The sequence below is a fragment of the Natator depressus genome, chromosome 10, assembly GCF_965152275.1.
Source record: "Natator depressus isolate rNatDep1 chromosome 10, rNatDep2.hap1, whole genome shotgun sequence".
Lineage (NCBI taxonomy): Eukaryota > Metazoa > Chordata > Testudines > Cheloniidae > Natator > Natator depressus.
The window spans coordinates 15,797,069-15,824,494 of NC_134243.1; the positions used below are offsets into that span (position 1 = coordinate 15,797,069).

Consider the following 27,426-nt stretch of genomic DNA (forward strand, 5'->3'; position numbering starts at 1 on the left):
GTTGACTATAAATTACTGCTATGTTAAATAAACTATCCTAAACCTAATCTGCTATCGCTGAACGCACAGCATGTCTTAGATAACATAGAGAGATAAATAAATTGATCAGACTTCCTTTTTGCATCTTTAAAATAGATCGCGTGTTTAAAACATTTGGATAAGAACAATATACAGTAGAAAGGTACAAAGACAATATACAGTAGAAGTTGTTTTATCCAGCATGTTGGGGGAAATGGGGGGTGCTGGTAACTGAAAAATGCCAGTTAACTAAGAGGGAGGAAGTTTTGTGTGGGAGAGGGTGCGGGGCTGGGGATTGGGGCACGGGAGGGGGTGTGGAGCACAGGCTCTGGGGGGAGTTTGGATGCAGGAGGGGGCTTGGCAGCGGATTGGGGTGCAGGAGGGGGAGAGGGGTGTTGGAGCCGGGGGGCACTCACCTCGGGCGGCTCCCCGCAAGCAGCGACCTGTCCCGACTGCTCCTAGGTGGAGGCGGGGCAGGCGCCTCCCCCCGCAGGTGCCGCCCTCGCAGCTCCCATTGGCCGTGGTTCCCAGCCAATGGGAGCTGCGTAGCTGGCACTGGGGGGCGGGGGAGCAGTACGCAGAGCTGCCTGCCACGCCTCTGCCTAGGAGCAGCCAGATCCCGGGCAGGTCGCCGCTCCCAAAGCCCCCTCCTGCACTCAAACTCCCTCCCAGAGCCCGTGCTCCACACCCCGTCAGCCTCGCACCAACCGGATTATAAACCGGCATTTCAATAAAGATCGGAAATGCCGGTTTATAGAGTTTCCAACTGATGAAGTGCTGGATAAAACAGCTTTACTGTAGTAGCAAAACAGGTCATAAATTTTAACTCGGTGTAGCTAAGCAAAGAGATTTACTAAACTTTGTCTTCTAATGTTCTTGTCTTGTCTCTTAAATTATTAATGTAACGAAACCCATGTTCTGCCACTAGAGGTAGAATATTAATGGCTAATTAGTAAGGTTAAGATTTTGTCGCAGGTGTTTTTAGTAAAAGACACAGACAGGTCACAGACAATAAAGTAATGTCGTCTCCTCCTCCCCCCCCCCCCCCCCCCCCCAGCAGCTGGCCCGGCTTCGCTGCTCTGGTGGGGCTGAAGTCAGAGATCCGTTAAAGTTACAGAATCCTTGACCTCTGTGACAAAATCGTATCCTTACTAATTAAGTGCCTTTGGAGGAAAATGTTGGGTATCTCTTTTGTTATGCTAAAATAAGGTATAGAGTAGATGAAATAAAAAGGTTCAAATCCAAGTTTTCCCTTGTTTGCTAGGATCTCCAGTCTACAAACACAAAATGTATTCTGAATTCTGATGGTGTAAAGATCATAGATGGGAAGCATATCTAACAACCATGGGCTTAATGAGTATCCCATTTCTCCGTTGTGTGGTCCTCCATATGTATAATCTGCAGGGGTCTGTAGTCTGGTCAAACTTGAGATCACAAGCTTCCCTCTTCTCAATGGGGTTTAAAAAAAAAAAAAAAAGCACCCTGCTGACCTACAGGGCTTTTTCCATTTCTGGGAACTTTTTTTTTTTCTACTTAACTCCTCTGAGGAAACTCAGATATCTTCTTAGTTTATGCTGGCTAGGTTTATACTAATTTTAAAGCCCACCAACTAGAGTAAGTTTGTTTTATCTAACCTAAGTTTCACAGAATTATATACAAAACTTTCTTGACATTCTGGTCAGTAAATGCTCTTCCTGGGTAGGAATTCCCCTCTCCAGTCCAGTATTTTAGGGCATAAATCTAGAAAGATAGCCTTTTCTCTAATTACCCACTCCTTGTGGCCAAGTCATATTATTATTATTCTCCCTTCCTTTGCGGTAGCAGCTGGATCCCACTGGTTAATCCTGCAGATCCGGTCATTGATAAGTAATGATCCATCATATTTACATTCAGGCTGTTTGGGAGTCATTTTTCAAAGGACATCAGATGCTTCACTCTCCTTCCTCTCCAGGTAGCCTCAGTACAGGAAGGTAGTGGTCACAGTCCTGATTGTCAAAAGTTCTCATAGTGTAGGATGATTGTTTGCCTGTTTTTATTGAAGATAGATTAGATCCATTTTGGAAGTTCATATGTGCTCTTCCCAGCCCCAGATTGAAGCCGATGTTCCCTTCTTTCAGTTACACTTCTGGTATTCTGCACTGTGGCAGAAAGCTGAAAGGAGGTAGCCTGAAGTCTGATTTAACTTTTTGTAATATTAAAAGTGCTGCACCTTCTTACATTTTCCTAAACTATTTCCAAAGACCGTGAATGCTGCAGTGAGAAGGCTGCTGCTTGCTGCATTGTGAGAGTTGCTGGCAAGCTTTATTTTTTGTTGGCATCACAGAAATCAACAGATGTGTTCAAGTATTAGTTTGAAAGTCAAAAGATAAGTTTCTAGATTCTGTATTCTATTTGTCCTAGAGAACTGCCCTAATCTGCTGTCTCTTGTACTAGCTATGCTGAAATGTTGTGTATGAACTTCTGAAAAGCAAAAACATTGCATGTAAAGAAATACTTACTCAAATAATGTAGACAAGTGTCTGAGCCATGGAAAACATGATAGAAATGCTTAAAAATCCACATAAAGTTAACCAATTGTCTTTGTTTGCTTTTAAGGTGTAAGAAGATGGTTCCTGCTTCAAAGAGGTTTACAATACATCGGTCTTCTAATGTTCTTACACTGTCTCTGAAACGGTTTGCAAATTTTAGTGGTGGAAAAATTACCAAGGTACATAAAATGGTGTTACAACTGCATCTTTTTAACATTTAGATTTTCCAATACCAAGTGACCATACAAAGCCAATTAATGCATACACACGGCACTCTAGATTGTAGATGCCAGCTGTTAAGTAGAAAAATAAACCCAATAACTTAATCTTCTCCTCCTCTCTTCTGGTAATAGCAGAGTTCCATTTTAACAATAAACATGAAACCAACAGTAAACATCCTCCTCTGCCCTTTGAGAGCTGCCCCTTTAGCAGACCATTCTGCAATTCAGTATGCTATTAAGTGCTGAACATTTTTCAACCTGTCATTTTCCAAATGAAACTGAATTTTTACTTTTGTTTTGTTTGTGTGTGTATATTTTAGAAATGTTTCTATCTCAGCATCTGAAATCTTTCTCAAACTTTCTATAATAGTTCATAAAATATTTCAGCAAAATTTGAACCTTCTCTTCTATCTCTATTTAGGAAGTGAAATATCCTGAGTATCTGGATATTCGACCATATATGTCTCAACCAAATGGAGAACCAATCATTTATGTTCTGTATGCAGTCCTGGTGCATACTGGTTTCAGCTGTCATGCAGGACACTACTACTGCTATATAAAGGTAAGATAAACATCTTTTTCTTTAAATAAACAGATTTCAAAAAAACCCACAGCCTTTCAAGAATAAGCATTGGGGACATTAATTTTTCATTCCTCTCTTCACCAGTACAGCCTTTACTCTGAGGAAGGGAGCTGTTCTTGAAGGCAGGCTGTTTGGATGATCTGTCTTGGTAGGTTCCCATCCATATAAGGATGCAGAATCTTGCATATGTTTTTTGTCACCCTCCTAAAGTCCTTTTATTCCTTTTTGGATGGGAATTCTCTCAGGGGAGTCTTCGCCTAACCTAGATATTGCCTTTAACCAAAAACCGTGAGTCTTCCCCACTGTGTGTTCTTTTCAAAGCTATTTTGGATCATCCTATTGCTACTGGAATGTCCTACTGACCCCTTCGTGGTTTTCTGTGTAGTCTTTAGTGCTACCAGGACACTTCTCCCTATCAGTTGGATCATCCCAGGAAGTTCTGTCTGTCTAGAAACATTCTTTGTTGCAGAAGGCCTGTTCTGTTAGAAACCGTCCTCCTCAATCCTGGCTGGAGATGAAATTCCTCCTTCATTTAATTAACAAGGCTTCTTCTGTATTGTGCAAGTGTGGATTATCAGTTATAGTAGCAAGTTTACAACAAAGTTCCCACTCCTGGGATTTTCCTATTGGAAGTTTTTCAGATGCCCACAAATGCTTGTCAGCAAAATTCTGTGGACACTCTCTTGATGGATTTTCCTCTTTGTTTAAAGAGGATTTTCTAAGTTAGCAAGATCCTCTGCCTGTGCTTGTGTCTATCCTTTGATAAGATAGTAAACTCATTGGGATAGGGATGGTAACTTCCTTTGTGTCTTACAGAGCATAGTCTGTGTGCTTCACAAATAGTAAATAATTACTGGTGATTCTTTCACCATGGAACTTCAGAAGCATCCAGCAGGGACCATCTTAGTGCCCTTCATTAAAACCAGACAAAGCTAAATAGAAATTGTAACAGGATGAATGAGAGAGAAAGCAGGGTAAACTGACCACTGCTCCATCTACCTCTATCAAACCACTGGGTGGGGATAGACCGTGGATGAGATGGCTTTTTTTTCCTTTTCTATACATGACTTGATCCTTATTAAGGTACAGAACAATTGGGAGAACCTTGATTGGCAATAAGGGCTTTGCCTTTTCAGGAAAAGTTTTATCCCAGTACGTCCTTGCATACAGCTATGTTTGATGCTCTAAAGGTGGACTCTTCTTTAGTAGTTTTCGTTTATAATAGCCTTCCATCTGAGCAATTTTCCTTGCAAAACTAACTAGGCAGCACCACAGAAGCTGAGGCTTTTCAGCTCTGAGTGGATGGAGTTATGGACTTAGAGGATACCAGGCTAATACCCTGACTCAGGTAGATATCAAAGCTGAAGCCAGCAACTTAGCTCATTAATTGGCTTTATTGCTGAGGCCGGCCAATCTGGGAAGTGTGTGGATGCATGGTCCTTGAGGTCTCTGTATGAATCTTATGGCTTCCCCAGGGAGGTAAGCCTGAAGTCTCAGGTACCTGTCTCAGTGTGCATATAGTGTAAATGGCCTTATAGATTAAGCATGGAGCAGAAGAGTGGGCTTCACCCAAATAAGTTGGGCAACAGATGTGCTTGATTTGGGGAAATATAGAGGTGCATGTAGTGCACCTCTTAAACTCTCTGCAGGGCTCTGAGATGGGCATCACCTTGGCACCAGACTGAGCCATTGGGGCTGAAAATATGACTGCTCTCTGAGGAAAAATTTCCTAAAATTATCAAACTAAGAAACTTTACAAAAACTGAACTGGGTACAGCCTAAGATTTGTGAAGGCAGATGACACAGCATACATCCCTTGTGCTGTGAGGCAGCAGAGAAAGCACTGAGGTAGTTGGGGGCTATGCTTCGTTGAATAGTCTTGTGTGCTGAATGGGTGCCGTTACAAGGAAGCAGTCCTGCAGCCCCATAAGACACTGCTTTAAAGGGGATTCTGCATGCTTAAGGCATAAGGACACCATCCCTCAAATGGGAATCATGGAGGCCCTCAAAGAATAAATTGTTTAACAAGTTCCATCAGGCAGCTGGCGCAACTAACTTTCTCAGTGTATTTTCATTTCTGCTGTCTTTGCTTTGTTGTTTGACTGTGGTGTGTTTTTTTTTTTTTGACTGAAAAAAATTTGTTAGGGTGTCTGTCCTTAATATCACTATATAAGGCACTTATAGCTATGTAATGGGATAATTGATGTTGTCTCTAAATCTTATTCTCACTAACCTGCACTTTCCTGTTGATAAATTATTTGACTCCATTCTCGGTAAGACTATTAAGGAGGTTTCTGAATTGTGGAAGATGATTCTCCTCTGTAAATTCAACTCCTCTAGGTGCCATTGAGTTTCCTCCCTAAAATAGAAAATTGCCTTTTTGTCCCTTTCTTTGGATAGTTTCCTGCTATTGCTTCAAGAACCAGTCCGAGAATCCAATATTTCTGCCAAACCAAATACTTTAGGAATCTAAGGTCAAAACCACCTCATTCTCTCCCACTATAGGGCAGGCTGTCCTGTTATTTGCAAGGCGGGGTGGGGTGGAAGGACCTCTTCTGAAAATTTCAAGTTAACATAAAGCAGCCTTGCAGATAGTATCTTCAGTTTTACTTCCGGACCAGCATTACTAATTTAATGTCTAGCCCTTTTGGAACTCTTCAGCTTCATAGGTTGTCATAAGTCTTGCTAGCCCTGTTAGTGAAATTTAGCAGGTTAGAGTATTTTGTTACTTTGCAGTTGGTTGCATAGTTGGAGAAACCTGCAGTAATAAGCCAGTCACCCACCTTTATGGCAAAGACACTGAAACTATTCATAGATTGTGGGTTTCTCATCATTGAGCGTTTTTCTCTGGCACCCTAACAAACTATAGAGCACCTGCAAGTGTTTGAAACCACCCAATGAAAAGTTACTAGGTTATAGACAGTCTTCAGCAACACAAGTTACTTCCTATCTAGAGAGGCAACCATTGCATACTTCATGATAATGTAGGCTTGACTACTTCAAATGTGACATCCTTTGCACCTGAGAACAGATCTCTGGACTATGAGACTTGAATCTTTATTTCTCACTATATCAATAGTGAGTAGTTGTCTGTGTTGACTTTGGGCAGTATCTTGAGGTTCTTTGACCATGTGATCATGGTCGCATTAGCTGCCAACAGGGAAGGTCTGTAGACCCCTTCTGGATGCTTTAGCCACAAACAAAGGGCAAGAAATTATTTCTGTTGTATTAAGTTAGAGTTCAAGTCTGTGTTTTGTCCTATAGCACATTCCATCATATGAGTGTAAATGAGACCTGCTTGAACGCACACTACCAACATCTGTCAGAGGAATCTGGATGTTAGCTCTGAACCAGGAAATTGATGAGTTGTACTTTTTTAAAAAAAAATTATTCTGTCCGCTATGAATCTGCCAATTTTAATTAATTTTTCCCCTTGTTTCTTGTATATGAGAGTTGTATGGATGGAAGTTGAATGAATTTTTTTTTCCTCTTGCTTTATGGATCCATCTCAAAGCCATGCTGTAGCACGGTGGTTCTCAAATGGGAGGGTCACAAGGTTATTATGTGGGGGGGGGGTGTTGTGAGCTGGCAGCCTCCACCCCAAATCCCACTTCACCTCCAGCATTTATAATAGTGCTAAATATAAAAAAAAAGTGTTTTTAATTTACAAGGGGGGTCACCCTCAAAGGCTTGCTGTGTGAAGGGGGTCACCAATATAAAAGTTTGAGAACCACTGCTATAGCACAAGTTATTTTCTGATCAACTTTCTTTTATTCTCTGGGATCCCCAGTGTCCTTATGCAAGCCTGCTCATCCCAAACCTCTGAAAAAACTAAAACAACTCAGAGCTTACATTATCCTTCTTGTACTGGTCTGGTCTCAATTCAGAGAATGAAAATTTAAAATGGCTAGAGGTCTGGGCTTTAGTATAGCAAATTCTGGACTAGTATTATAAAAAGAGGCAAGATGATACTTGGAGCAATCTGATTTTAAAGCATGTGTCACTTAACATTTTAAAACTTTTTCATTGTTTTTGCAAACTTGTATGTGTTCATGTCACCACTGTGACTTCCTCTCCTGATGAGGTCCTAAACTGCTGCTGCACTAAGCAGTTATATATTCAAAAGGAGCTGTAAAGTTTAGGAAGTGGCCAGACTCTGCATGCATCTGATGAAGTGGGATGTAGCCCATGAAAGCTTATGCCCAAATAAACTTGTTAGTCTCTGAGGTGCCACAAGGACTCCTCATTGTTTTTAATAAGTTAAGAATCATTCATGTTATAACATCCAGTATCTCAGATTGTGGCACAGAGAAATGCTTTGGTAGATGAGTAGACTTTCTGGACTAGAAAACTCTTCCACACAGTAGTCCTGGACCAGTTATCCTGGTCCAACAGTGTCTTTCACTCTGTTTCCTTTTGAACCTTTGGCTCAGGATCCTGGCTCTAAATGAGAGTTTCTTGTCGTTCCTTCCGCTGGTTCCATTACTTTATCGTACCACTGCTGTGTCTGTAGTTTTGCATAAGATTAACAAAAGCAGTTTAAAGTAGAAGAGAACTCTCTCTTGCCTTCCTATAACACTGTAAAATGCTGATGTAAATTAGCCCCTTCTGTTTGCTTCATACATGGTTATACTCCTGGTTAGACTCTCTCTGAAAATCTTCCTCTTACAGTAATTTTTTAAATAAACATTCTTGCAGAGTTTTAGTATTTGCTAAGCAAAAAATTTATCTAGTTTCACAGAATATTTATCCTTTTAGTTTTGTTTTATCATGTGTTCCTTTTCCCTCAAAGACATGACTGACTTTTATAGTTCTGCTTTCCTTTTTGATGAGGAACAATTGAACTTGAATCTAAAATATAATTTCTTGCTTCAGCTCTCCATGGCTGGCTGTAAAAAGACTCTTCCATAGTCACACACTCAACAAAGATCCCACTTGTATAGTGCAATCTTAATTCGGCCCCTTGTCGGAACTAATAAGGTTGCAGTGTTCTTTTGGCTAATTACCCATAAAATGGTGTGATAGTTCATGTGATAGGATTTGTGAACATATAGTGGACAGCTGTGAAACAACTTGTCCATAACGCCAGTCTCTTCCTAACCCCTGTCAGTGGGGTTGGCTTATGCTATGAAGCAGAACGGTTTATATCCCTTATAAAAATGTTTATTCTGTCTGTTGTATCTGTAGGTATTCATGTAGATAGAAATCTTGATTTCTTTTTCAAATTCTCCTAAGCTCTTGGCCTCCATATCTTGTGAACATGAATGCCACAGATTGTTATACTTCTATTAATTATAAATTTGTTGCCAGTTTTATTTAATGCCCCTTTATTCTTGTAGTATATGTGATTTGTTGTGTGGATCCTTGATGGGACAGTGTTTTAGCATAACAGGTCCTCTCTAAACAGTAAAACTGTTTCTGAGAACAGTTCCCTTGCTAGAGTAAAGTCTGCACTGGTGAAGGGGAACATTCACTAACGGATGTTAGTGGTAACAAATCTCTGTAGATAAGGGATTTAATTTAAAAAAAAAAAATCAGTTGTGTACATTAATGAAAACGGCTATATTTTGGAGTGCTCTTTATTCTTCTGCAGTTGATTAGTTTCCTGTGGTGTTTTTCTAGCAGATGTTGTAACTGATTTAAAATATGTCATTGACTTATTTGCAGGCCAGTAATGGGCAGTGGTACCAGATGAATGATTCTATTGTGTCCAACAGTGACATCAGATCTGTGCTTAATCAGCAAGCTTATGTGCTCTTTTATATCAGGTAATATCAAGTACCAAAATGCGTTCAAGATTCAGTTACTTTCTTGTCCTTCATAATTTTTTTTTCCCATTTGTGTTTTTCCTCTCCTGGGGAAAAAATCCAATTTGGTTAATTCATCTCTGTCTACCCTAAAACTCCACTTATAGTTTAAAGCTGCAGAAGTTGTCCTTCCCTGCCTGTCTTTTTGCTCGTGTAAGTTAAATGTTTGTCTTCCGACACCCACCACTGAAAGAGTTACCTACAGAGTGAAGTGCTGCCTGTGTAGGTGGAGCATTTTGCGTCTTCTGGATCCAATGCTGCGTAATTGGTTGACTTCAAGGGTGGGAGATTGAGGTGATGGGTGTTGTGAAGTTGAGTTGCGGCTTGGGGTTGGGAAAATATAATAGGAGGTCTGTTATCTAACTTACGATTTGTAGCCTTGGTTAAAGTTTGTTTAAAAAAAACCCAAAAACACAGTTCTGTGAAGTATTTAACTGTGGGATGTGTCTAAAGCCTGGGCTAAGCAAAAGAACAAATATGAATGAATGAAATACTTATTATCTGTTGTTTCTTCAGGTCCCATGATATGAAAAATGGAGGAGAACACCCCCATTCCATTCATACACCAGGACAGTCTTCTCCCCGTCCAGTTATCAGTCAGCGGGTGGTTAATAGCAGGCAGGGGGCATCAGGTTTTATTGGCCCACAGCTTCCTCCTCACATGATTAAGGTAATCTTCATATATAGATAATGGCATCAACTTGATAGCAGGAGTTTCGTAAACAGCCTTCGTTTATTTTTTATAAATGTTCAGGATCTCAGATTTCCTTTCCCCACAATACTGCTCTGTGCGCAGTGCTCCTTCTGCAGCCTAAGCAGCTAGAAACACTTTATTAAAGACAAACGCTGAACTGTGCAAATATTACTTCCCCATTGCTTTGAACTTCAAACTAGGTGCCAAAAGTACTCAAAAAAGCACACACTGTCAAAATATTTACTTTACTTTAATATTTGAATTTATTAAAACTGAAATAATTTTAAAAATCGAATATTTTATTTTATTTATGCTGTTTCGTCTTTTGCACTGGTGAAACCAGACTGGCTTGTTCTCAGTTATTAGTATTGTGCAAATGTTCTAAGGTTTGCATATAATAGGGTTTTTTGTTTGGGATTTTTGTTTTGTATCTTGCAATCAGCAAAGGATTGCAGTTGGTGTTAGCTTTTTAAAAAACAAAACAAAATGTGAACACTGAAAATCTGTGAACAAAATGTGAACGCTAAACTACCGGCAAGATTTTTATATATAACTCACATAGGGGTGTTTTCTGCTTAGTCACTGGGGCAGTTTGTAGAAATATCAAGTAAGCCCATTATGTCTTGGGATATTAAATGCTGTCTATCCACATGCACACATTTTCATAGTGATTTCTTTGTAATTACAGAATTCCAGTCATTTAAATGGAACTGGATCACTGAAAGAAACTCCAAGCAGTTCTGTGGCAAGTGCTAGCAATGTTACCCTAAACAGACCAGCTTCAGCTCCACCTTCAACTTCCATTCAAAATTGGACAATTAACAGACCCATTATTCCTGACCCTTCGAAAAAACAGAAAATCACTATCAGTATTCACAATAACAAATTGCCTACTCGCCAAACTCTGTCTCAGCCCAACCTTCATAATTCTTTGGAGAATCTCAGCAAACCTGTTCCTTCGTCCACGATTACGAATTCCTCTGCAGTAAAGTCTACCTCAAATGCACCTACAATGTCAGTTGCTACTAAAGTATCTAAACAAACAGCTCCTAGTGACTCTTGTTCTAAGCCATTAATGAATGGCAAGTCTAAACTAAACTCTAGTACGTTGGTCCCTTACGGTGCAGAATCTTCAGAAGAATCTGATGAGGAGTCGAAGGGATTAGTTAAGGAGAATGGCCACTCAAAATCTTTTAATGGAATTTTGATTGGAAATGTAGTTAGTACATTACAGAACTCTTGTTCTTCCTGTCAAGATGCTGAAGAGGCTGTATCCCAGCATGAACTGCCAAAAAATGTTACAGTTAATGGTGCTATTAGTATAGATAGTGATCCTGAAGAAAATGGATTGAAATTTGAAGAATCTACTTGTCAAGTCAAGCCTGTTAAATCTACAGAAATTCCATTTTCTAAAGTGAATGGATTGCATGGAAAAGTGAGTTTTATATTTGTTCTAGAATGTGTCTCTTCGTGGCAGATTATATATATGACTGTGATGTGTTCAATATTAAAATGTTCCTCATTCAGGCAGAGTTCAGAGGAAAATATACAACACAGGCTGCCGTCATAGCACTTTGTGCTGCAGTCCCTTAGATCTTGCATGCTAAGCAGGGTTGAGCTGAATCAAAACTTGCTAATCTCATTTCTATATCTGTAAGATGGAGAGAGGATGCATCTCTCAGTGGTGTCTTAAAAATATTTAGCATTTATGTAATGTTTTGCAGACACGAACTATTCTTCTGAGGTGGGTACAGTAAGCATTATGTTGTGCTCAGGTACCAGAGAGGTAGGTGTGATAAATACCTGGCTATAATTCCATCTGGTAAAACGGGGAAACTGAAACATGGAGAGGTTAAGTGATTTACCTGAGTCTGTATAGCAAGTCAGGCTTAGGATCTGGGTCTACAAAACCACACTGCTTTTTTATGAAGGCTGATGTTGATGTAAAACTTTGAGGTAGTAAGGTGCTCAGTGGTGTTGTCCCAGTGCATGTTGGGGGGCATTGTGGTGTTAGGTGTGCAGTCTGTCAGATGAGACAAAACCTGTGGTGCTGACCATCAATGTGCCTATGTCACTCTTTATAAGAGGAGTGCTGTTTCTGGTATGTTGTCCAGATTTCATCTGACAGTTGTATTCTGCCTGTCTTAATTCCCCTACAGTTTAAAGTGTGTAGTATTGTACTTACTTTTTCTAAATTGGTGATGTAGTATTGTTGTGTGCTGTTAATGCTTGCAATATTGAATGTTAGGGTGCAATGCCTACAGTGATCCATGTGTATAGTTCGTATGTCCGATTATGATTGGAAAGTGCTCTAGGACTTTTTAGGCTGAGATGCTACGTAAATTTGTATGATTGCTATCATTGTCTGTTTTAACTCATACCTTTTAATTGTAGATAATACCTACAGCTTTGCCACCAGTTCCTGAAGACAGAATTTTAGAGTCTTTCCGATATAACCAGTTGAAAAGCTTGTCAGAGGAAATAAGGTAAAATACACTTTGTCCAAATTAAGATTCCATACAAATTTTATTATGGGTATACTAACTATTAATAATACTTAAATGGAAAGATTTAGATCACTGAAGGAATACCATACCATACCAAAACTAATGGTAGTGAGAACAGAACTTACGTTTGGCATTGTGCCTATTCTTCTAATATTAAAAACCTGTTGATGCCTCATGGAAAACTTTGGAAAAACATTCTATGTAGAAACCATTCTGTTGTATTGTCTATATTTTCTATATTCCTCTTCCCCTTTTTTTCACTCCTAGGGATGCATGCATGAACACGATATCTATTTATTAGTGTGGGTATAAGTATTTTTCGGTCTACCACACTTCTAAAATATGGGCAGCTCATTAGGAGTAATCCCAGCTGCTCTGCTAGGACACTGACCAGGTGAGTGTAAATTCCTGCCACCTGCCTTCCCTTGCCTCGGGAGGGAGGGAGAGGGAAACTCACTATTACAACGTTTTTATTGTGGGGAAGGGCAACCATAGTGAGTATGATCATGAGTCATCGCAGCAGATAGATGGAGGGGGAAGTAGGAGAACTGACAGGGTAGGTGCTCCTGAAGTGTTGCACATAGAAAAGCAAGCAAAAGAGATTCCCCATGAGGAGGGAATATATTATAAGTAGATGTGTTTCTAAACAGAATGTCTTTCAGAGTTTTCCAGGAGTCAGATGTTTACTGATGAAAAGGATTTTTACTCTTAACAATCGTCATGTAGATGATTTCATATTTCTGATGAAAGTCACAAATACATTTCTATTTTGTGCAGTGCAACTGGACTTGAAAAAACTTCTGAAAATGATGGTCCTGTAGAAACTTTAGTCAGTGGCAACAATACTGTTTCCTATGAGAAGTCTAGTAATGTTCCCGCTAACCTTAGCTGCAATGTCCAGAATCCCTTTACTACATCAGATCCTGAGACCATTTCTACCAAAGAAGAAGTTGCCGAAAGTATTGTATCAAAAACTGATCATGCACATTCTGATATCAGTGGTCAGTGTAACACTACGAAAATATCCCTGGGAATTGATGATGAATTCTCTAAACAGTGTGATCCTAAGGATTATGCAGATAAGATAAGAGGAACACAAGAGGTAAAAATGACTTTGAAGGAGAGTCCTCTGCACATCAGAGGGTCTGCTGAGACTGCAGAGAAATTGGGGCAAAGCCCCTTCATAAAGTCTGACAATGAATGTAGTTCTAAAAAACTTGCAGCTCTAAACATTATAGATAAATGCCAAGAAACAAAGGAGAGTGCTAATAATTACACAGATGTACCACCTACTAATGACTCTTCTGCTACAAGGTTGGATAAAGTTTTAGAGAGTCATTCTAAAGAAAACGATGGACTGGATGGTAATGAAATATGTGAAGAAAATAAGGATAGGCAAAAATTTAAGTCTCATTCTCCAATTAAGGAAAAAAATTGCACCCCCAAAAAAATTGACAAAGGGCATTACCGTACTAAAAGAGAGCGCTCTGAAAGTGAAGAGCAGGAGAAGCAAACCAAAAGCAAACCAGATGATGATTATTCCAAAAAAAGGCAATCCTACAGCAAGGAGAGTACGAAGCAAGATCGCTATAAGCAGGAGCACTGCAATGGAAATAAGTACAAACTTATGCATAGTGAAAGAATCAGCCCTGATAATGGCAGAAGTTTAGGAAAATACACCCATTATAGATCCCAAAGTAGAGGGAAAACTGATCAGGAGAGGAGTAGATATTACCATTCTAAAAGGGAAAGATCTTGGAGTAGGGAAAGATATTACCAAGATATGCCAAGGAGATGGGACAAGTGCAGATATTACAACGATTATCCTTCTTATGCAGCAAGAGATGGTAGAGACAGAAAATTCTTTCATGGGGACAGAGACTATGACAAATCAAGTCAGGTTTACAACAGTAGGTCATATAGGGATTATTATTACACAAGCAGATGGAATCATGAACCAGTAGCTAAAGAGAGAGAGAAACATCATTTCAGCAGCTCCAAAATAGACTTGTATAATTGCTCGGCTCCCTCTCAGCACTTTGAAAAATATTCCCATGAAAAATGTGCATCCATATCTGAAGAAAACAGTTCAAGTTTTGAGATGTCTTGCCACAAATATGAATATCTAAAAGACAGAAAAAGAAAATGTGCTAGTCTAGAAGGTAGTGACAGTGATATGGAAAAGAAACAGAGAAGGAGTTTGCAGAGTGAGCCAACGGAAGAGCAAAAAGTGAAAAAACACAAGAAGTCAAAGAAAAAAAAGAAGTCCAAAGATAAACACCGAGAGAAAGATGATAGGTAAGCAAGAGAAACTTTTATTTACAATGTTCTAAACAAACTCCTCTTTCTAATTTATCTCTGGCTGTTTCCCTGCTCTTCCCCTTTTTTCCATTGCTTCTGAGCCCATTGCACTGTAAAATCTGTCAGGGGAAATCATGTTAGTTTGATGTGTGTTGCATAGATGGGATCAAACCATGTTGTTGAGTTATGTGAGAGCTTTGGAACAAGATGAAACAAATCATGTTATAATCATCTGCAAACAGACCCTGACTAAGTTTATTGCACACTTTTCAAAACAGGCTATGGTCAAACTTGGGTAGGCAGGCCATGACATAACTTTTCCTCCCCAAGTAGAGATGGGCTAAATTTGTTTGCACCAAATGGTAGTCTGGAATAGAGAGGTGGAGTCATGTAGCTCTTCTTTTAACTGAATGGAACCTGTATGTGTCCTGTCACAAGTCTAGATGGGTGTGCAGTGCAAAGGACCAGTTTATGTGTATAGGAAAAGGAGATTTGGAGAGACACTAGTGTTTCTCTGCCTTCCCTATCCAACAAAACCACCTGTATTTTTGGTAGAGGGGAGTGCAGGTGCAGTGAAGTACAGCATGACAGTAAGGTAGAGAAGGCAGGGAAATACTAATGCTTTCCCTCTTCCTTCTTCTGAACCCTTGAGTTGATCCAGAGGTCCTCCACCTGGACTCCACTAGTCTTAGCAAACCCTGTCCAAGAAGAATCTCTTCCCCCTCCATGAGAGAGCTCATGGTTGCACTGGGATTCTTCCTTGCACAGGGCAGCAATCCCAGTCAGCGCAGGAAGCCATCTTTATCCTACGGCCCCCCAACTACACTCATCTGCAGGCCTGAAACCCGTTCTGTCTCCCACGGAAACCAGTAATATCCTCTGTTGGTTTTTATTGCAGAAAAGGAAACTTATAGCAAGTCATAACTTTACTTAGGCTTTGTGAAATAAGAAGCCTGAGAGCTTGTTCAGAGGCCCCCCAAAAAGTCAGAATCACAAGTGAAACTTCAAAAAGGTGGGATTTAAAATTGCTTAGAATTCCTACAGTACAGAAGTATGTGTTATGAAAACAAGGTAGAAAATTAGTTTTTCTTCCTAAATGATCTGTGTGAAGCTTATTGCTAATTTAAGGGAGTACAGCACTGGTTTTCTTGTGTTTGCAACTTAACTAAACTGTGGAGCCACTAGGGCACCCCACTGCTCAGAACTATATGATAATGCTTCCTGTCAGAGCAGATGAATTACATCATGTTCTGACCCTTCTACTGACACCCTCGTGTTTTAGGTCCACTTCCATATTTATTCTTAATTGCTAATTATTTATCATTTGATTTTAAATATTATAAAACTCAAAGATGGACCAGTTGAATCACCTGATGGACTGAACTCCATGATTATGGCTGGGAGTGAAGAAAATGTTGTACTACTTTGATGAGTTGCACTCTGTTATATAGTTCCTTATTTCATATTGTGTGAAAGTGACCTATGGATACCTTGGTTGCCAGCAACTAGTGTATTTCGAGTGTTAGAGCACACAGGGCCATGGTTATATATATCGCACAATGGGACCAAATTCTATGGCAACAGTCACTGCATTCCACAGCAATGTTAATTTATTCTGTTGTCTTGACATTCTTTTCATTCCCATCTCCCACCCACCCCACACATTACTATGGTTCATTGTTGGAATCTATTTGTTGACTTAAAATTGGTGGATGATTACGTTCAACAGTGATTAGATTTGAGGTTAGTTTTTGCTTTGATCACCAGGTGGTTCCTCTCCAAACCCTGGGGCTTGGCTCCTGCACTTTTCTCCAGCCAGCCCAGTTAATCAATCTACACTTCTGATTCCTCCCATTCCCTTGCTGCAAATTGGCCTCTAGCTCTAACACTACTACCCCTGCTGCCTGACTCTGTGGAACAATACAGGGAGCAGGCACTGCAATCCAGTTATCCCCTCCGCAGCTGATCTGTTATGCAAAGTGCATTACCTGACGTATTGAGTATTCCACCGTTTTCAGCAGAGCAGCACAGATGCTGGAGTAGAGGAACAGTAGCACAGCTGTTAAGAAAATAAGATGTGCTCTTTATTTTAGCTTTGGCCAGCCAGATTGCATATGTATAAATAAAGTGTAATATGTTTGTAACAATAGTATAAGCATCACATTTGTTTTCATATTCACTGCTATGTTTTTTTCAGACATCACCAGGATTCAGACTTCTCTGGGGCCTGCTCTGATTCTGACATCTACAAACATAAGAAAAAGAAGAAGAAAAAGAAGAAACATACAAAGAAATCTGAGGGGTTTATTGAATATTTAAATCCTAATATCCAGAAGGCTGCTGGCTCTGAGGCTAATAAGACATGGGAGAAAAAAGAATTTCATTGTACAGATGACCCTCCATCTGAAGAATATAGTAAACATGGGAGTAAACGGCCTCATGAGGGAGGGGATGCTGGTTCCTGTCATAAAACAAAATACATCGGAGGAGGCCAGGAAAATAGCTATCACATATCTAAAGAGTATAGCAAAGGTAAGAGACCATTAGAAATTAATGGGATTTCTATTTTTTCAAATAGAGAAGAATATATTAAGCCATTTTAAGTGCTTTGTAATACATATACAGTATGTCACATCTTCCAGACACCAAGCAACAGCGTTATGTTGGATAATTTCTTCAGTTTTGTATATCTGTGAAATAAAGTAGATAAAATTAGTGATTTTTACTTACCCTGGGTTATTGACTAGGTAGTTGCTGTCATCAGCATGTTTGTTACAAGAAATCCTTGGGCAGATCATATTGATGAGTTGTAGTATGAGCTTACAGCAGGTAGGGAGGGGAAGAATAGCATTGTTGCTATTGTCCATTCTGCCTGTGTTAAGTACGCTTAATTTAAATATTTGTGCCTTTTGGTTTTTTTCCTGAGCACAGTAAATATTTTTATACTAATTTGTGTCATATATAAATTGTTTTTGGTGAGGGGAGGAGGGGAAGTCCAAAAATTTTTGGAATCCAGTAATCCTTGACCAACAAAGTTTCTGCACAAAATCATTCTTTATATATAGGGCCCTACCAAATTCATGGTCTATTTTGGTCAATTTCACAGTCATGGGATTTTAAAAATCATAAATTTCATGATTTCATCTATTTAAATCCTGAAATTTCACAGTGTTGTAATTGTAGGCGGCATGACCCAAAAAAGAGTTGGGGAGGGTGGGGGTTTGCAAGGTTATTGGAGGGAGGGTAGCAGTACCACAACCCCTACTTCTGCGCTGCTGCTGGTGGTGGTACTGCCTTCAGAGCTGGGCAGCTGGAGAGTGGTGGCTGCTGGCCGGGAGCCCAGCTCTGAAGGCAGAGCAGCTGCCAGCAGCAGCACAGAAGTAAGGATGGCATGGTATGATATTGTCACCCTTACTTCTGTGCTGCTGCCTGCAGAGATGGGCCCTCCAGTCAGCAGCCACCACTCTCTGGCCACCCAGCTCTGAAGGCAACAGCGCAGAAGTAAGGGTGGCATGGTATGGTACTGCCACCCTTACTACTGCGCTGCTGCTGGTGGGGCACTGCCTTCAGAGTTGGGCGCCTGGCCAACAGCTGCCGCACTCCTGCCGCCCAGCTCTTAAGTCAGTGCAGAAGTATGGTGGCAATACTGCAACCCCCCAAAATGACCTTGTAACCCCCCTGCAACTGCCTCTAGGGTCAGGACCCCCAATTTGAGAAATGCTGGTCTCCCCGTAAAATCTGTATACTAGAGAGTAAAAGCACACAAAAGACCAGATTTAATGGGGGGAGACCAGATTTCACGGTCTGTGATGCGTTTTTCATGGCCGTGAATTTGGTAGGGCACTAATCGTAAAAACTACCAATGGATGTGTTTACCTACATTATCATGTGGGAAATTGGATTGTAATTCATCCCTTCTTTTCTGAGCAGGGAAGTGGGAGGAAAGCCTTACATTGCTCTGTAATAACTCCTCTGGCCATGTTGGAAACATTGGTGACTGGCTAAGGGGATAACCCCTTGCATAAGAGAGTGGATAGCACTATGTAGTTGTAATTAGTGAATCTTGTGACTAAAGGAGATGAAATAAGGGTGGATGATTTAAATCAAAATAACAAATCACCAACTCTAATCTTTATTTAAATCAGCAAGCAGGAAATCTTGACATAAATTACAGATTTTAATTTTGTTTTACATTTGGGACTGGACTTGGATTTATGAGACCTGGGTTCTATTCCCAGCTCAGTCACTGGTCTGCTAGGTGACCTTGGGTACCTCTTATCTGTAAAATGGGGAGAATGATGGTTACATCCTTTGTCAAGTGCTTTGAGATCTACTGATAAATGCTGTGTAAGACCTAGGTATTTGCACTTCTAAGTCACTTTCCTAGAGAAAGGTTCAGTCTCGTTGATAGTATAACCATTTAAACATGCTAATTTGCAATCAAATATCACTTTTTACACTAAATTTTATACTTTTGCTACACAGGAGGATAAACTGCATCTATACATCTTTAAGAAATTATATAGGTTAAGCTATATATCTATCAGTTTCTTAATTATTGTATTTTTGTTAGAAAATGAAAAGCTAATTTCTATATTCTTTGTATCAAAGTGCATTTGGATGGAATTTTAACATAAAAAACATTAAAATGTTTTTAGTTAAATAAAACTACTGTAAATGTGCTGGATGTATAAAGTTTACCAAACTGTGTAAAAATCTAAAATCATTTAGAACTGATTAACCACAGGAAGTTTATCATCACTGTGGGCCAGATTTTCAAAGGTATTTAGGCACCTAAAGATGCAGATAGAAGCACAGTGGGATTTTCAGAAGTGCCTAAGGACTAGGTAGGAACATAATGCCCATTGAAATTAACAGCCAATGAAATCAATGGGAGTTGTATGCCCAATCTGTTTAGGTACTTTTGAAATCCCATTAAGCCCCTATCTGTATCTTTAGGCCTAAATACCTTTGAAAATCTGGCCTGTTGTCCAGGTTTTTACAATGCGTAGATCTCCCCCTTTCCCAGCTGGTTTTTATTTATAGAGTGGAAGAGAAAAACAAGCTTTTCTGCTTGTCAGTTCCCATTCAGTTTCTCAACTTTGAATGAACTAGTCCAGAAGAAAATATTCTCTGCATTTGCTAGCTAAACTGAAAGTAATTAAGGTAAAAGCTTTTCTGCACAACAGAAACTGAAAGTACTGATATTTGGGAAAATGTAAATCACTCCATTGTAAAGACTGAAAATAATAGCTACTTAATGCAGTACATATTGTTACAAAGCTTGAGTTGGCCCCAACAGTTAAATATTTTCCTCCTGATTCTGTATATAATTAAAAAAGTAGCACCCTTTAGATCAGGGGTTCTCAAACAGGAGGTTGCAAGGTCATTACATGGGGGGGGTCACAAGCTGACAACCTCCTCCCCAAACCCCGCTTGCCTCCAGCATTTATAATGGTGTTAAATATATTTAAACAGTGTGTTTTAATTTATTAGGGGGGTTGCACAGCGAGGCTTGTGATGTGAAAGGGGTCACCAGTAAAAAAGTTTGAGACCCACTAAATAGATGCACCATATATTTTGTGTTGTTTTAATAGATTATAGCAATTTGAGGCCTTAACTTAGATTGTCTTATAGAATAAAGTGACTCGTGGTCATTGCAGGCCCATTGCACTTAGTTCTCGGGTTGTATGGTGTTTGCCTATGAACTTGTTATTAATTTCCTATATTTTAAAAATATTTTACCGTTATGGATACGCCAGTTCGCAAACGCAAGTCGTTTTCTGTCCAAGAGAAATTGTATGCCCTGGATCAACTAAAGAAGGGCAAACAACAAACTTAGCTTGCTAGAGATCTAGGAATTAGCGAGTCCACTCTGTGAGGGTGGAAAAAAAGAAAAGCTCTGTAGCCTACCCTGCATTCTTGAAGAGGAAACTGGTTTACAGCATAAAAAGGTCAAGTTTGCTAATGATGAAAGCCTAGATTCAGCCTTGTACCAATGGTTTGTCCATGCTTGCTCAGAAGGAGTTCCCATTTCTGGCCCTATTCTGAAAGGTCAAGCAGAGAAATCTGATCGCCTTATCAATGGAAATGAATCCAAATGTAAGGTGAGTAACGGCTGGCTGGACAGATTCAAAAAAAGGCACACTATAAGCCAAGTTCTTGTGTCTGGGGAAATCCGCTCAGCTGATAAAGAGGCTGCTGATTCCTACCCAATTGAGCTTAAAAAGTTGCTGGAGGAAAGGTTGCTGTACAGCCGATCAAGTTTACAACTGCGATGAGACTGGTTTATTCTTTAAAATGTTACCCGTTCGCACCCTCGCAACCAGGACTGATAGTCACAAATGAGAAGGCTTGCAGAGGAAGGACCAAGTCACTCTCTTGTTTTGCGTCAACAAGTTTGGCAGCCACAAAGTCAGATCTCTGATGATCGGAAAAGCGAAGTCTCCCAGATGTTTTCATCATGTTAATATGAAGGCCCTTCCCTTTGAATACACCAACAGCAAGAATGCATGGATGAATAGCTCCATATTTGAAGACTGGTTCCATAAAACTTTCGTGCCAGCTGTTGGGGCTCATTTGTGAAAACTCAAGCAGGAGCAAAAAGCTCTCTTCCTGCTAGATAATTTCCCTGCCCACCCCCTAGCAGAAAATCTTGTCAGTCGTGATGGCAAGATTAAAGTCTCTTATCTCCCGAAGAACACTACATCAGAAATCCAGCCACTGAACCAAGGCATCATATCGGTATTTAAGCAAAACTATTGTCACAAAATGATCAAGCGGATGGTAGCGGATAACAACTCCTCCGACACATCACTGGCGTCACTCAACTTGAAAGAAGTCTGTCACCTTGGCAGGAAAGCCTGGGATGCTATCTCTACACATTGCATTGAACAATGCTGGATAAAGGATCTTGGTCCAGCTTTTCCGTCATCTACACACAATGATGGTAACGACGACGAGCCTGAATTTACAAGATTCGCTGAAGAAGTACTCAGAGAATATGAGCACAGTCATCATGATATCCTCAACTGGTTTTCAGCAGATGACATCTGCCCCATATATGAACACATCTCAGATGACGAAATTGTTGCAGATGTCAGCGGGAAGAATGAAGCTGCACCATCAGAGCCCGAAACCAGTGGCACTGATGATGGCACCTCAACTTCCCCACCAAAAATGTCCGAGGAAGTAAAGCACCTAGAAGCCAGTTTGAGGTGGCTGGAAACTCAAGTCGTGGACAGCATCAAAATCCTCCAACTCAGAAGCATTCTTGACTTTGCTAGAAGCCAACAGTCTGCGGCAAATAAACAGACCACACTAGATAGCTTTTTTTTTTAAGAAGTCATGAAATTTAAAATTATGGAGTCATGCAACCAGATTGACTTTGCACTCTGCGCGATTATTAGTATAGTCAATTTCATGTTTCTTTCATGTATATGTAATTAAATGACTACTTTTGTGTTTAAAACACGCGGGGATAACCGTTGTGTTGTTTTTTTTTTTTTTTACAAGACTTAAACTGACCGGCTTGAAATGGTAAATTTTCATGACCCCGCTATAAAGCGACCCCGGATTTATCACGATCGAGTTTTTTTAACCTCAGTTATCGCGTTATAGCAGGGTTTCACTGTATTAGTAGTTTTGTTAATTACTGTATAAACTCAGTTAAGGTCCTTGAAGTAGTAGTTTTTTAATAATGCTTTGATCTTATTCTTTTTATCTGAAGATTTGAAATTACTTCATAAATCTGGATCAGTATCATGACCATACTGCAGATAGGGAAACTGAAGCAGAGAGGTTAAATGATTTGCCCAAGGTCCTTGCAGAGCTAGGACTTGAATCCAAATCAGACTTCCAGTCCAACTTTCTATCCACTGGACTATACTTTCTTGGGATTACATGAAGACACAATGGTAGTTTGACAAATTAGGATTGGGGGAAGTATTTCATGCAGAGGGGTGGCATGGTCAAATGCACATAGATGGAGGAGATTAACAAGGTATCGAAACTGGTATAGTTAGTTGGTGGAGGGTTTGAGTTAGGGGATGAGGTCTGAAATGTAGGTAAGGACTTTGTGAAGGGCTTTGAAAGGTACAAACGAGTAGTTTAAACTTGATGTGGTGGTTAATTGGAGAACCAGTGAAGGAATTCAGAGAGGGCAGTAAATTCACTCTGATCAATCAGGAAGATAATCTGGAAGCTGCATCTTGGACAGATTGGGAAGGAGTGAAGTAAGGGAAGAAAATTTCAGTAATCAAGATGGGAGATGATGCTATGTGACTTCCAGATACAGATTAGTAGCATTCCAATAAAACATCTTATTAACAAAGGCTGCCAAAACGAGTCACTTAATTAGAAACGCTGCCCCGGTAACAATTTGTTTATACTAAGAGTGCTGACTTGTTAATCAAAATAATGCTAGTTTGTGATAAGTGGATTTTGTTAACATTGAAATACTTTTTGTTTCAGCTATAGAGCTACCTTGTCATAAGGACCATGGACACACAGTCATTAAATCTTTGGATGGCAACTTTGCATACACAGATGAAACCAGATGGAAAGTATGTTAAATTCCTGTGATTCTATTTCATTTTAGGTATAGTAATACAGAGAAATTGGCTGCCGCAGGCTTTTTACCGTAGTGCACAGTCCAACCTTTTCCCTATTTTTATTAACATAAGGGATCAATTTGATATCTCCCATATAGAACAAAAAATACAATCCTAATTTGATCTAAATGTAATTCATTTTGGACTCTCTCCTACTGCTCTCACCTAAAACCAATATACCATATGGTTTTGAATTAGTCTTTTTTAACCCTTCGGCATCAGCTGTAGACTAGATGAACCCCATACAGCTATCAGTGGCTGAAAATTAAGTTCTTGACACAATTTTCTTGTTTTAAAATAACTTTTTCTTATGAAAATGTTCATAAACTATTTATTACCATTGTTAGATAGATATAGTTCCAGGTATCCAAATACCAAATGTGTAGAGAGAGATTAATTTCCAAGTCTAATATTTATTTTTACTTGTATTGCTGTAGATTGGTATAGATTAAGAGTGATTTCCAAAAACTAAGCACCAATTGCTAGACACTAAAAATCAGGGACTGAATAGAGACAATGGATTTATGGTTTATTATAGGGATGGCCCAACTGTGGCTCATGAGCCATATGCGACTCTTTTACAGTCAGTGTTGCTCGTGAACCCCCCTAAGCCCCCCCATCTCTGTCTACCACACTTTGGGGGAGCTAGGGGCTTCTGTCCCATAGGAGGCGCCTGCTGGGGCTCAGGGCTTCTGCCCTGCGCAAGGCCCCAAACCCCACCACAGGACAGTAGCCCTTAGCTCCTAGCCTCAGCAGGCACACCTGGCTCTTGTACTTCTGAAAATGAATTGTATGCAGCTGGGAGGGTTAGGCCACCCCTGGCTTATTACAACAATCTGTAACCCACTAACACCCTAGTTTTGTCCTATGACTGCAGAGGTGTTAACAGACCACTCTATCTTGAATGGTCCCTTAGAATCAGCCCTAACTACTTATGCTAAACAAACTGTTCCACCCTGCATTTAGCTGTGACACAGAGGGCTTGTCTGCACTGGCACTTTACAGTGCTGCAACTTTCTCGCTCAGGGGTGTGAAAAACACCCCCTGAGCGCTGCAAGTTTCAGTGCTGTAAAGTGCCAGCGTAGACAGTGCACTAGCGCTGGCAGCTGTTCCCCTGGTGGAGGTGGGGGGGTTTTAATAGCACTGGGAGAGCTCTCTCCCGGTGCTATGCCGCGACTACACAGGCCACCGGCAGCGCTTTAACGTTGCTAGTGAAGACCTGCTCTGAGTATCTTTCCCAGACCTGAAGAAAAGACTGAATGGTTCGAAAGCTAGTCTCTCTCCAACAGAAGTTGATCCCATAAAATATTACCTCACCTACCTTGTCTCCCTAATATCCTGGAGCCAACAAGCTACAACTACACTGTATACACCAATTGTAGGACTTACCCAGGATTTTGTTTTTTCTCATCACTAGCACAGCAGTGCTCTGCAAAGTAGCAACTGAATTACAGTGGTTTTATAACAATTGAGATCATTCCAACCTGTTTTCCTCTCTTGTAGGTGAGTGAAAAGTAATCCTTGCAGAAAAAACTCACTAGCCACAGGCAAGTTGTATTTGTCAAACTTCAGTATTTTTTATGTCCTTGACAATTGGGTGAGGGGAGCTCTGTTGCTAACAAATAGTGGGCTGAAGATGCATATAATTTTGAGGTGAAAAATCAGCATCTTACTGCCCACTCTAATGGTCAGTGGTCTAATGGCAGTGTCATTCCAGCATAGATAACAAGGGAACTTCAGCATCTCAAAAGTTGTGAGCTGCATTGTGTGTTACTGCTGGATTATTAACACAGGGAGAAATTCCTTTAAGATTGACTTAAATTGTGGTGATCTGCTAGTCTTGCTATTGGAATGACTTTTCATTTATTTTAAAAAAAAGCAGCTGTTTCTGTGGCTAATGTAAACTGCAATTGCACTAAGGCTTTGTCTACACTAGCACTTTTGTCGGCAAAATGTTTGTCGGTCAGGGGTACGAGAGGAAACACGCTTCTAACCAATATAAGTTTCAACAAAAACACTGGTGTGGACAGTTCTGTGTTACTGGGAGATGCTCTCCTGCTGACATAGCTACCACTGTTTATTGGAGATGGTTTTATTATGCTGGCGGGAGAGCTCTCCCCCCAGCATAGAGGGGCTACATAGGAGACCTTACAGCGGCACCACTGTAAGGTCTGTAGTGTAGACATAGCCTAGGAGGAGCTTTCTGCATGAAAAGTCCCTTCAGGACAAGAGATGGAGGGTAACTGTAGAGGGAGAAACTACTAACGATGGAAAAGGCTATAAATGGGTTCATAATTTCTAGAAATATTTTGAGTGAGGATATTAAAACAAGGTATTTGTAGATCTCGGTATCTAGGGGCTGCCTTTAGATTCCTAAAATTTAGGAAGCTGATCAACTGCAGATTTCTATTGCTACTATCTACATTCCAGCAAGCCATTTCTCTCCCTCTGCCAAGGAAGCGAAGCCGTACAATACAGCTCTTTATATTAATTTGATTGAAAAATCCAAGTCTCTATATACACTGGTAGTTACCACAGATAGGTAACATTTTAACGATATCATTTCCTCTTCCCAAGAACTAACTCGTATCCCAAATAGCACAGTTTGAGAAATGTGGACTTTTTAATGGGAAAAGTGTAGGTGCAGTCCTCACTGTTCCAAAGCCCATATATTCCTGTTTTAGATAGGGAAAACAGAAGGCAGAGCACAGAAGAAAAATAATCAGAATGTAAAGGATTTTGTCTGTAATGAATGTGAGTTGGCCAGCAGGTGGCAAAATTGGTTCAGTACAGACAAGTAAAATCTATGGTAAGGAAGAAAGTGTGTGTTAAATCACCAAACACATTGTTTTTGTGTGTGTTGCGATTTATTGTGGTTTATTGTAGGGCAGAAATGTGTTATAACAAAATTTTAAAAAATTACATTCCATCCTCAAAATACTGCCCTGCACAACAGGCAGGATGATACTGTTGTGGTGACAGTGCTAGGCACAGTAACCTCCTAAGTCTGAGGAATCTTAACCTTTTCATATACTTAAGGAAGTCAGTTGGCTTTATTTAGACTGTAGAAAAGATGAGAATACAAAGCATTAAGCAGTTTCTGAATGATGAGTTATCTCAAAAGAATGGAACAATGCTTGGAGAGGGTATGAAAATCAAACCAAGTTATAGGGCTAACTAGCTGATGGGACAAATATATATGAGTACAAGACAACTGTGACAGAGGAATTAATGGAGCCATTATCTTGGGTTGGGATCTTGTCAGATTTAATAAACTAAATGGCTGAAGCTGGCTAGTGATTGGACTGCAGGCTTAAAAAAACTCCAGGTGCTGCATAAAACAGAACTTTTGACTGAGTGGCATTTTCCCCTGTCATTCTTAAATGAGGGCCCTAGCAAGTTGTTGGAGGTGTCATTTTTGGGGGACAGCTTGACCATGAGATCATTAATGAAACCAGGGCATTTAATGTTAAGAATGTCCTGGCCAAATTCTAACCAAGTTTGCTTACCTAGGATTAAACTCAGCAACCTTGTAAGTTGAGGACAGAATTGGTTACATTTCAGTTTTGAAATCCTTCTGCTTTAAGATATGTGGTTCAGTGCTGTAGCTACACGTGATAAGGCCTGAAGCTGCAGGTGCTCCATAACTGCTGTCCCCCCTCCCCTGCAGCTGCATGGGCAGCACAGCTTGTGCCCGCCCACCTCCCAGGCTTTCCAATAAGCCTGTCCTGCTGCTTTGAGTGGCATGGTAAGGGGGTAGGGGGAGGGGAGGTGGATAAGGGGCAGGAGGTCCCAGGGGGTACTCAGAGGGTGGTTGGATGGGGCAGAGGTTCGGGCGGGGGGGGGGCGGTCAGGAGACAGGGAGCAGGGGGGTTGGATAGGGGGTGGCAGTTAGGGACAGGGGTCCGGGGGGGGGGCAGCAATCAGGGGACAAAGAGTGGGGTGGGGGTTTGGATGGGTCCGGGGGCCTGTCAGGGGGCAGGGCAGTCAGGTGTCAGGGGTTGGAGAGGGGGTTGGGGGTTCTGAGGGGGGCAGTCAGGGGGCACGAAGTGGGAGTGGGCGGATATGGGGCAGGGCCAGGTTGTTTGCGGAGGCACAGCCTTCCCTACCTCCCCCTCCATACCATTTTGCAACTCTGATGTGGCCCTTGGGCCA

At 40.6% G+C, this 27,426-nt stretch overlaps 1 protein-coding gene across 1 annotated transcript in view; it reads left to right on the forward strand.

The window, feature by feature from the left end:
- USP42 (ubiquitin specific peptidase 42) overlaps positions 1–27,426 on the forward strand; it is a 41,977-nt gene that overhangs the window by 13,253 nt on the left and 1,298 nt on the right. Inside the window, exons 9-18 of the mRNA XM_074965287.1 lie at positions 2,614–2,725; positions 3,189–3,329; positions 9,018–9,118; positions 9,674–9,827; positions 10,540–11,286; positions 12,246–12,337; positions 13,136–14,656; positions 16,857–17,191; positions 23,132–23,223; positions 24,775–24,818. Coding sequence (XP_074821388.1) covers positions 2,614–2,725; positions 3,189–3,329; positions 9,018–9,118; positions 9,674–9,827; positions 10,540–11,286; positions 12,246–12,337; positions 13,136–14,656; positions 16,857–17,191; positions 23,132–23,223; positions 24,775–24,789 — 3,310 coding nt within the window. The 3' untranslated portion in view covers positions 24,790–24,818. The remainder of the gene's footprint in view (positions 1–2,613; positions 2,726–3,188; positions 3,330–9,017; positions 9,119–9,673; positions 9,828–10,539; positions 11,287–12,245; positions 12,338–13,135; positions 14,657–16,856; positions 17,192–23,131; positions 23,224–24,774; positions 24,819–27,426) is intronic.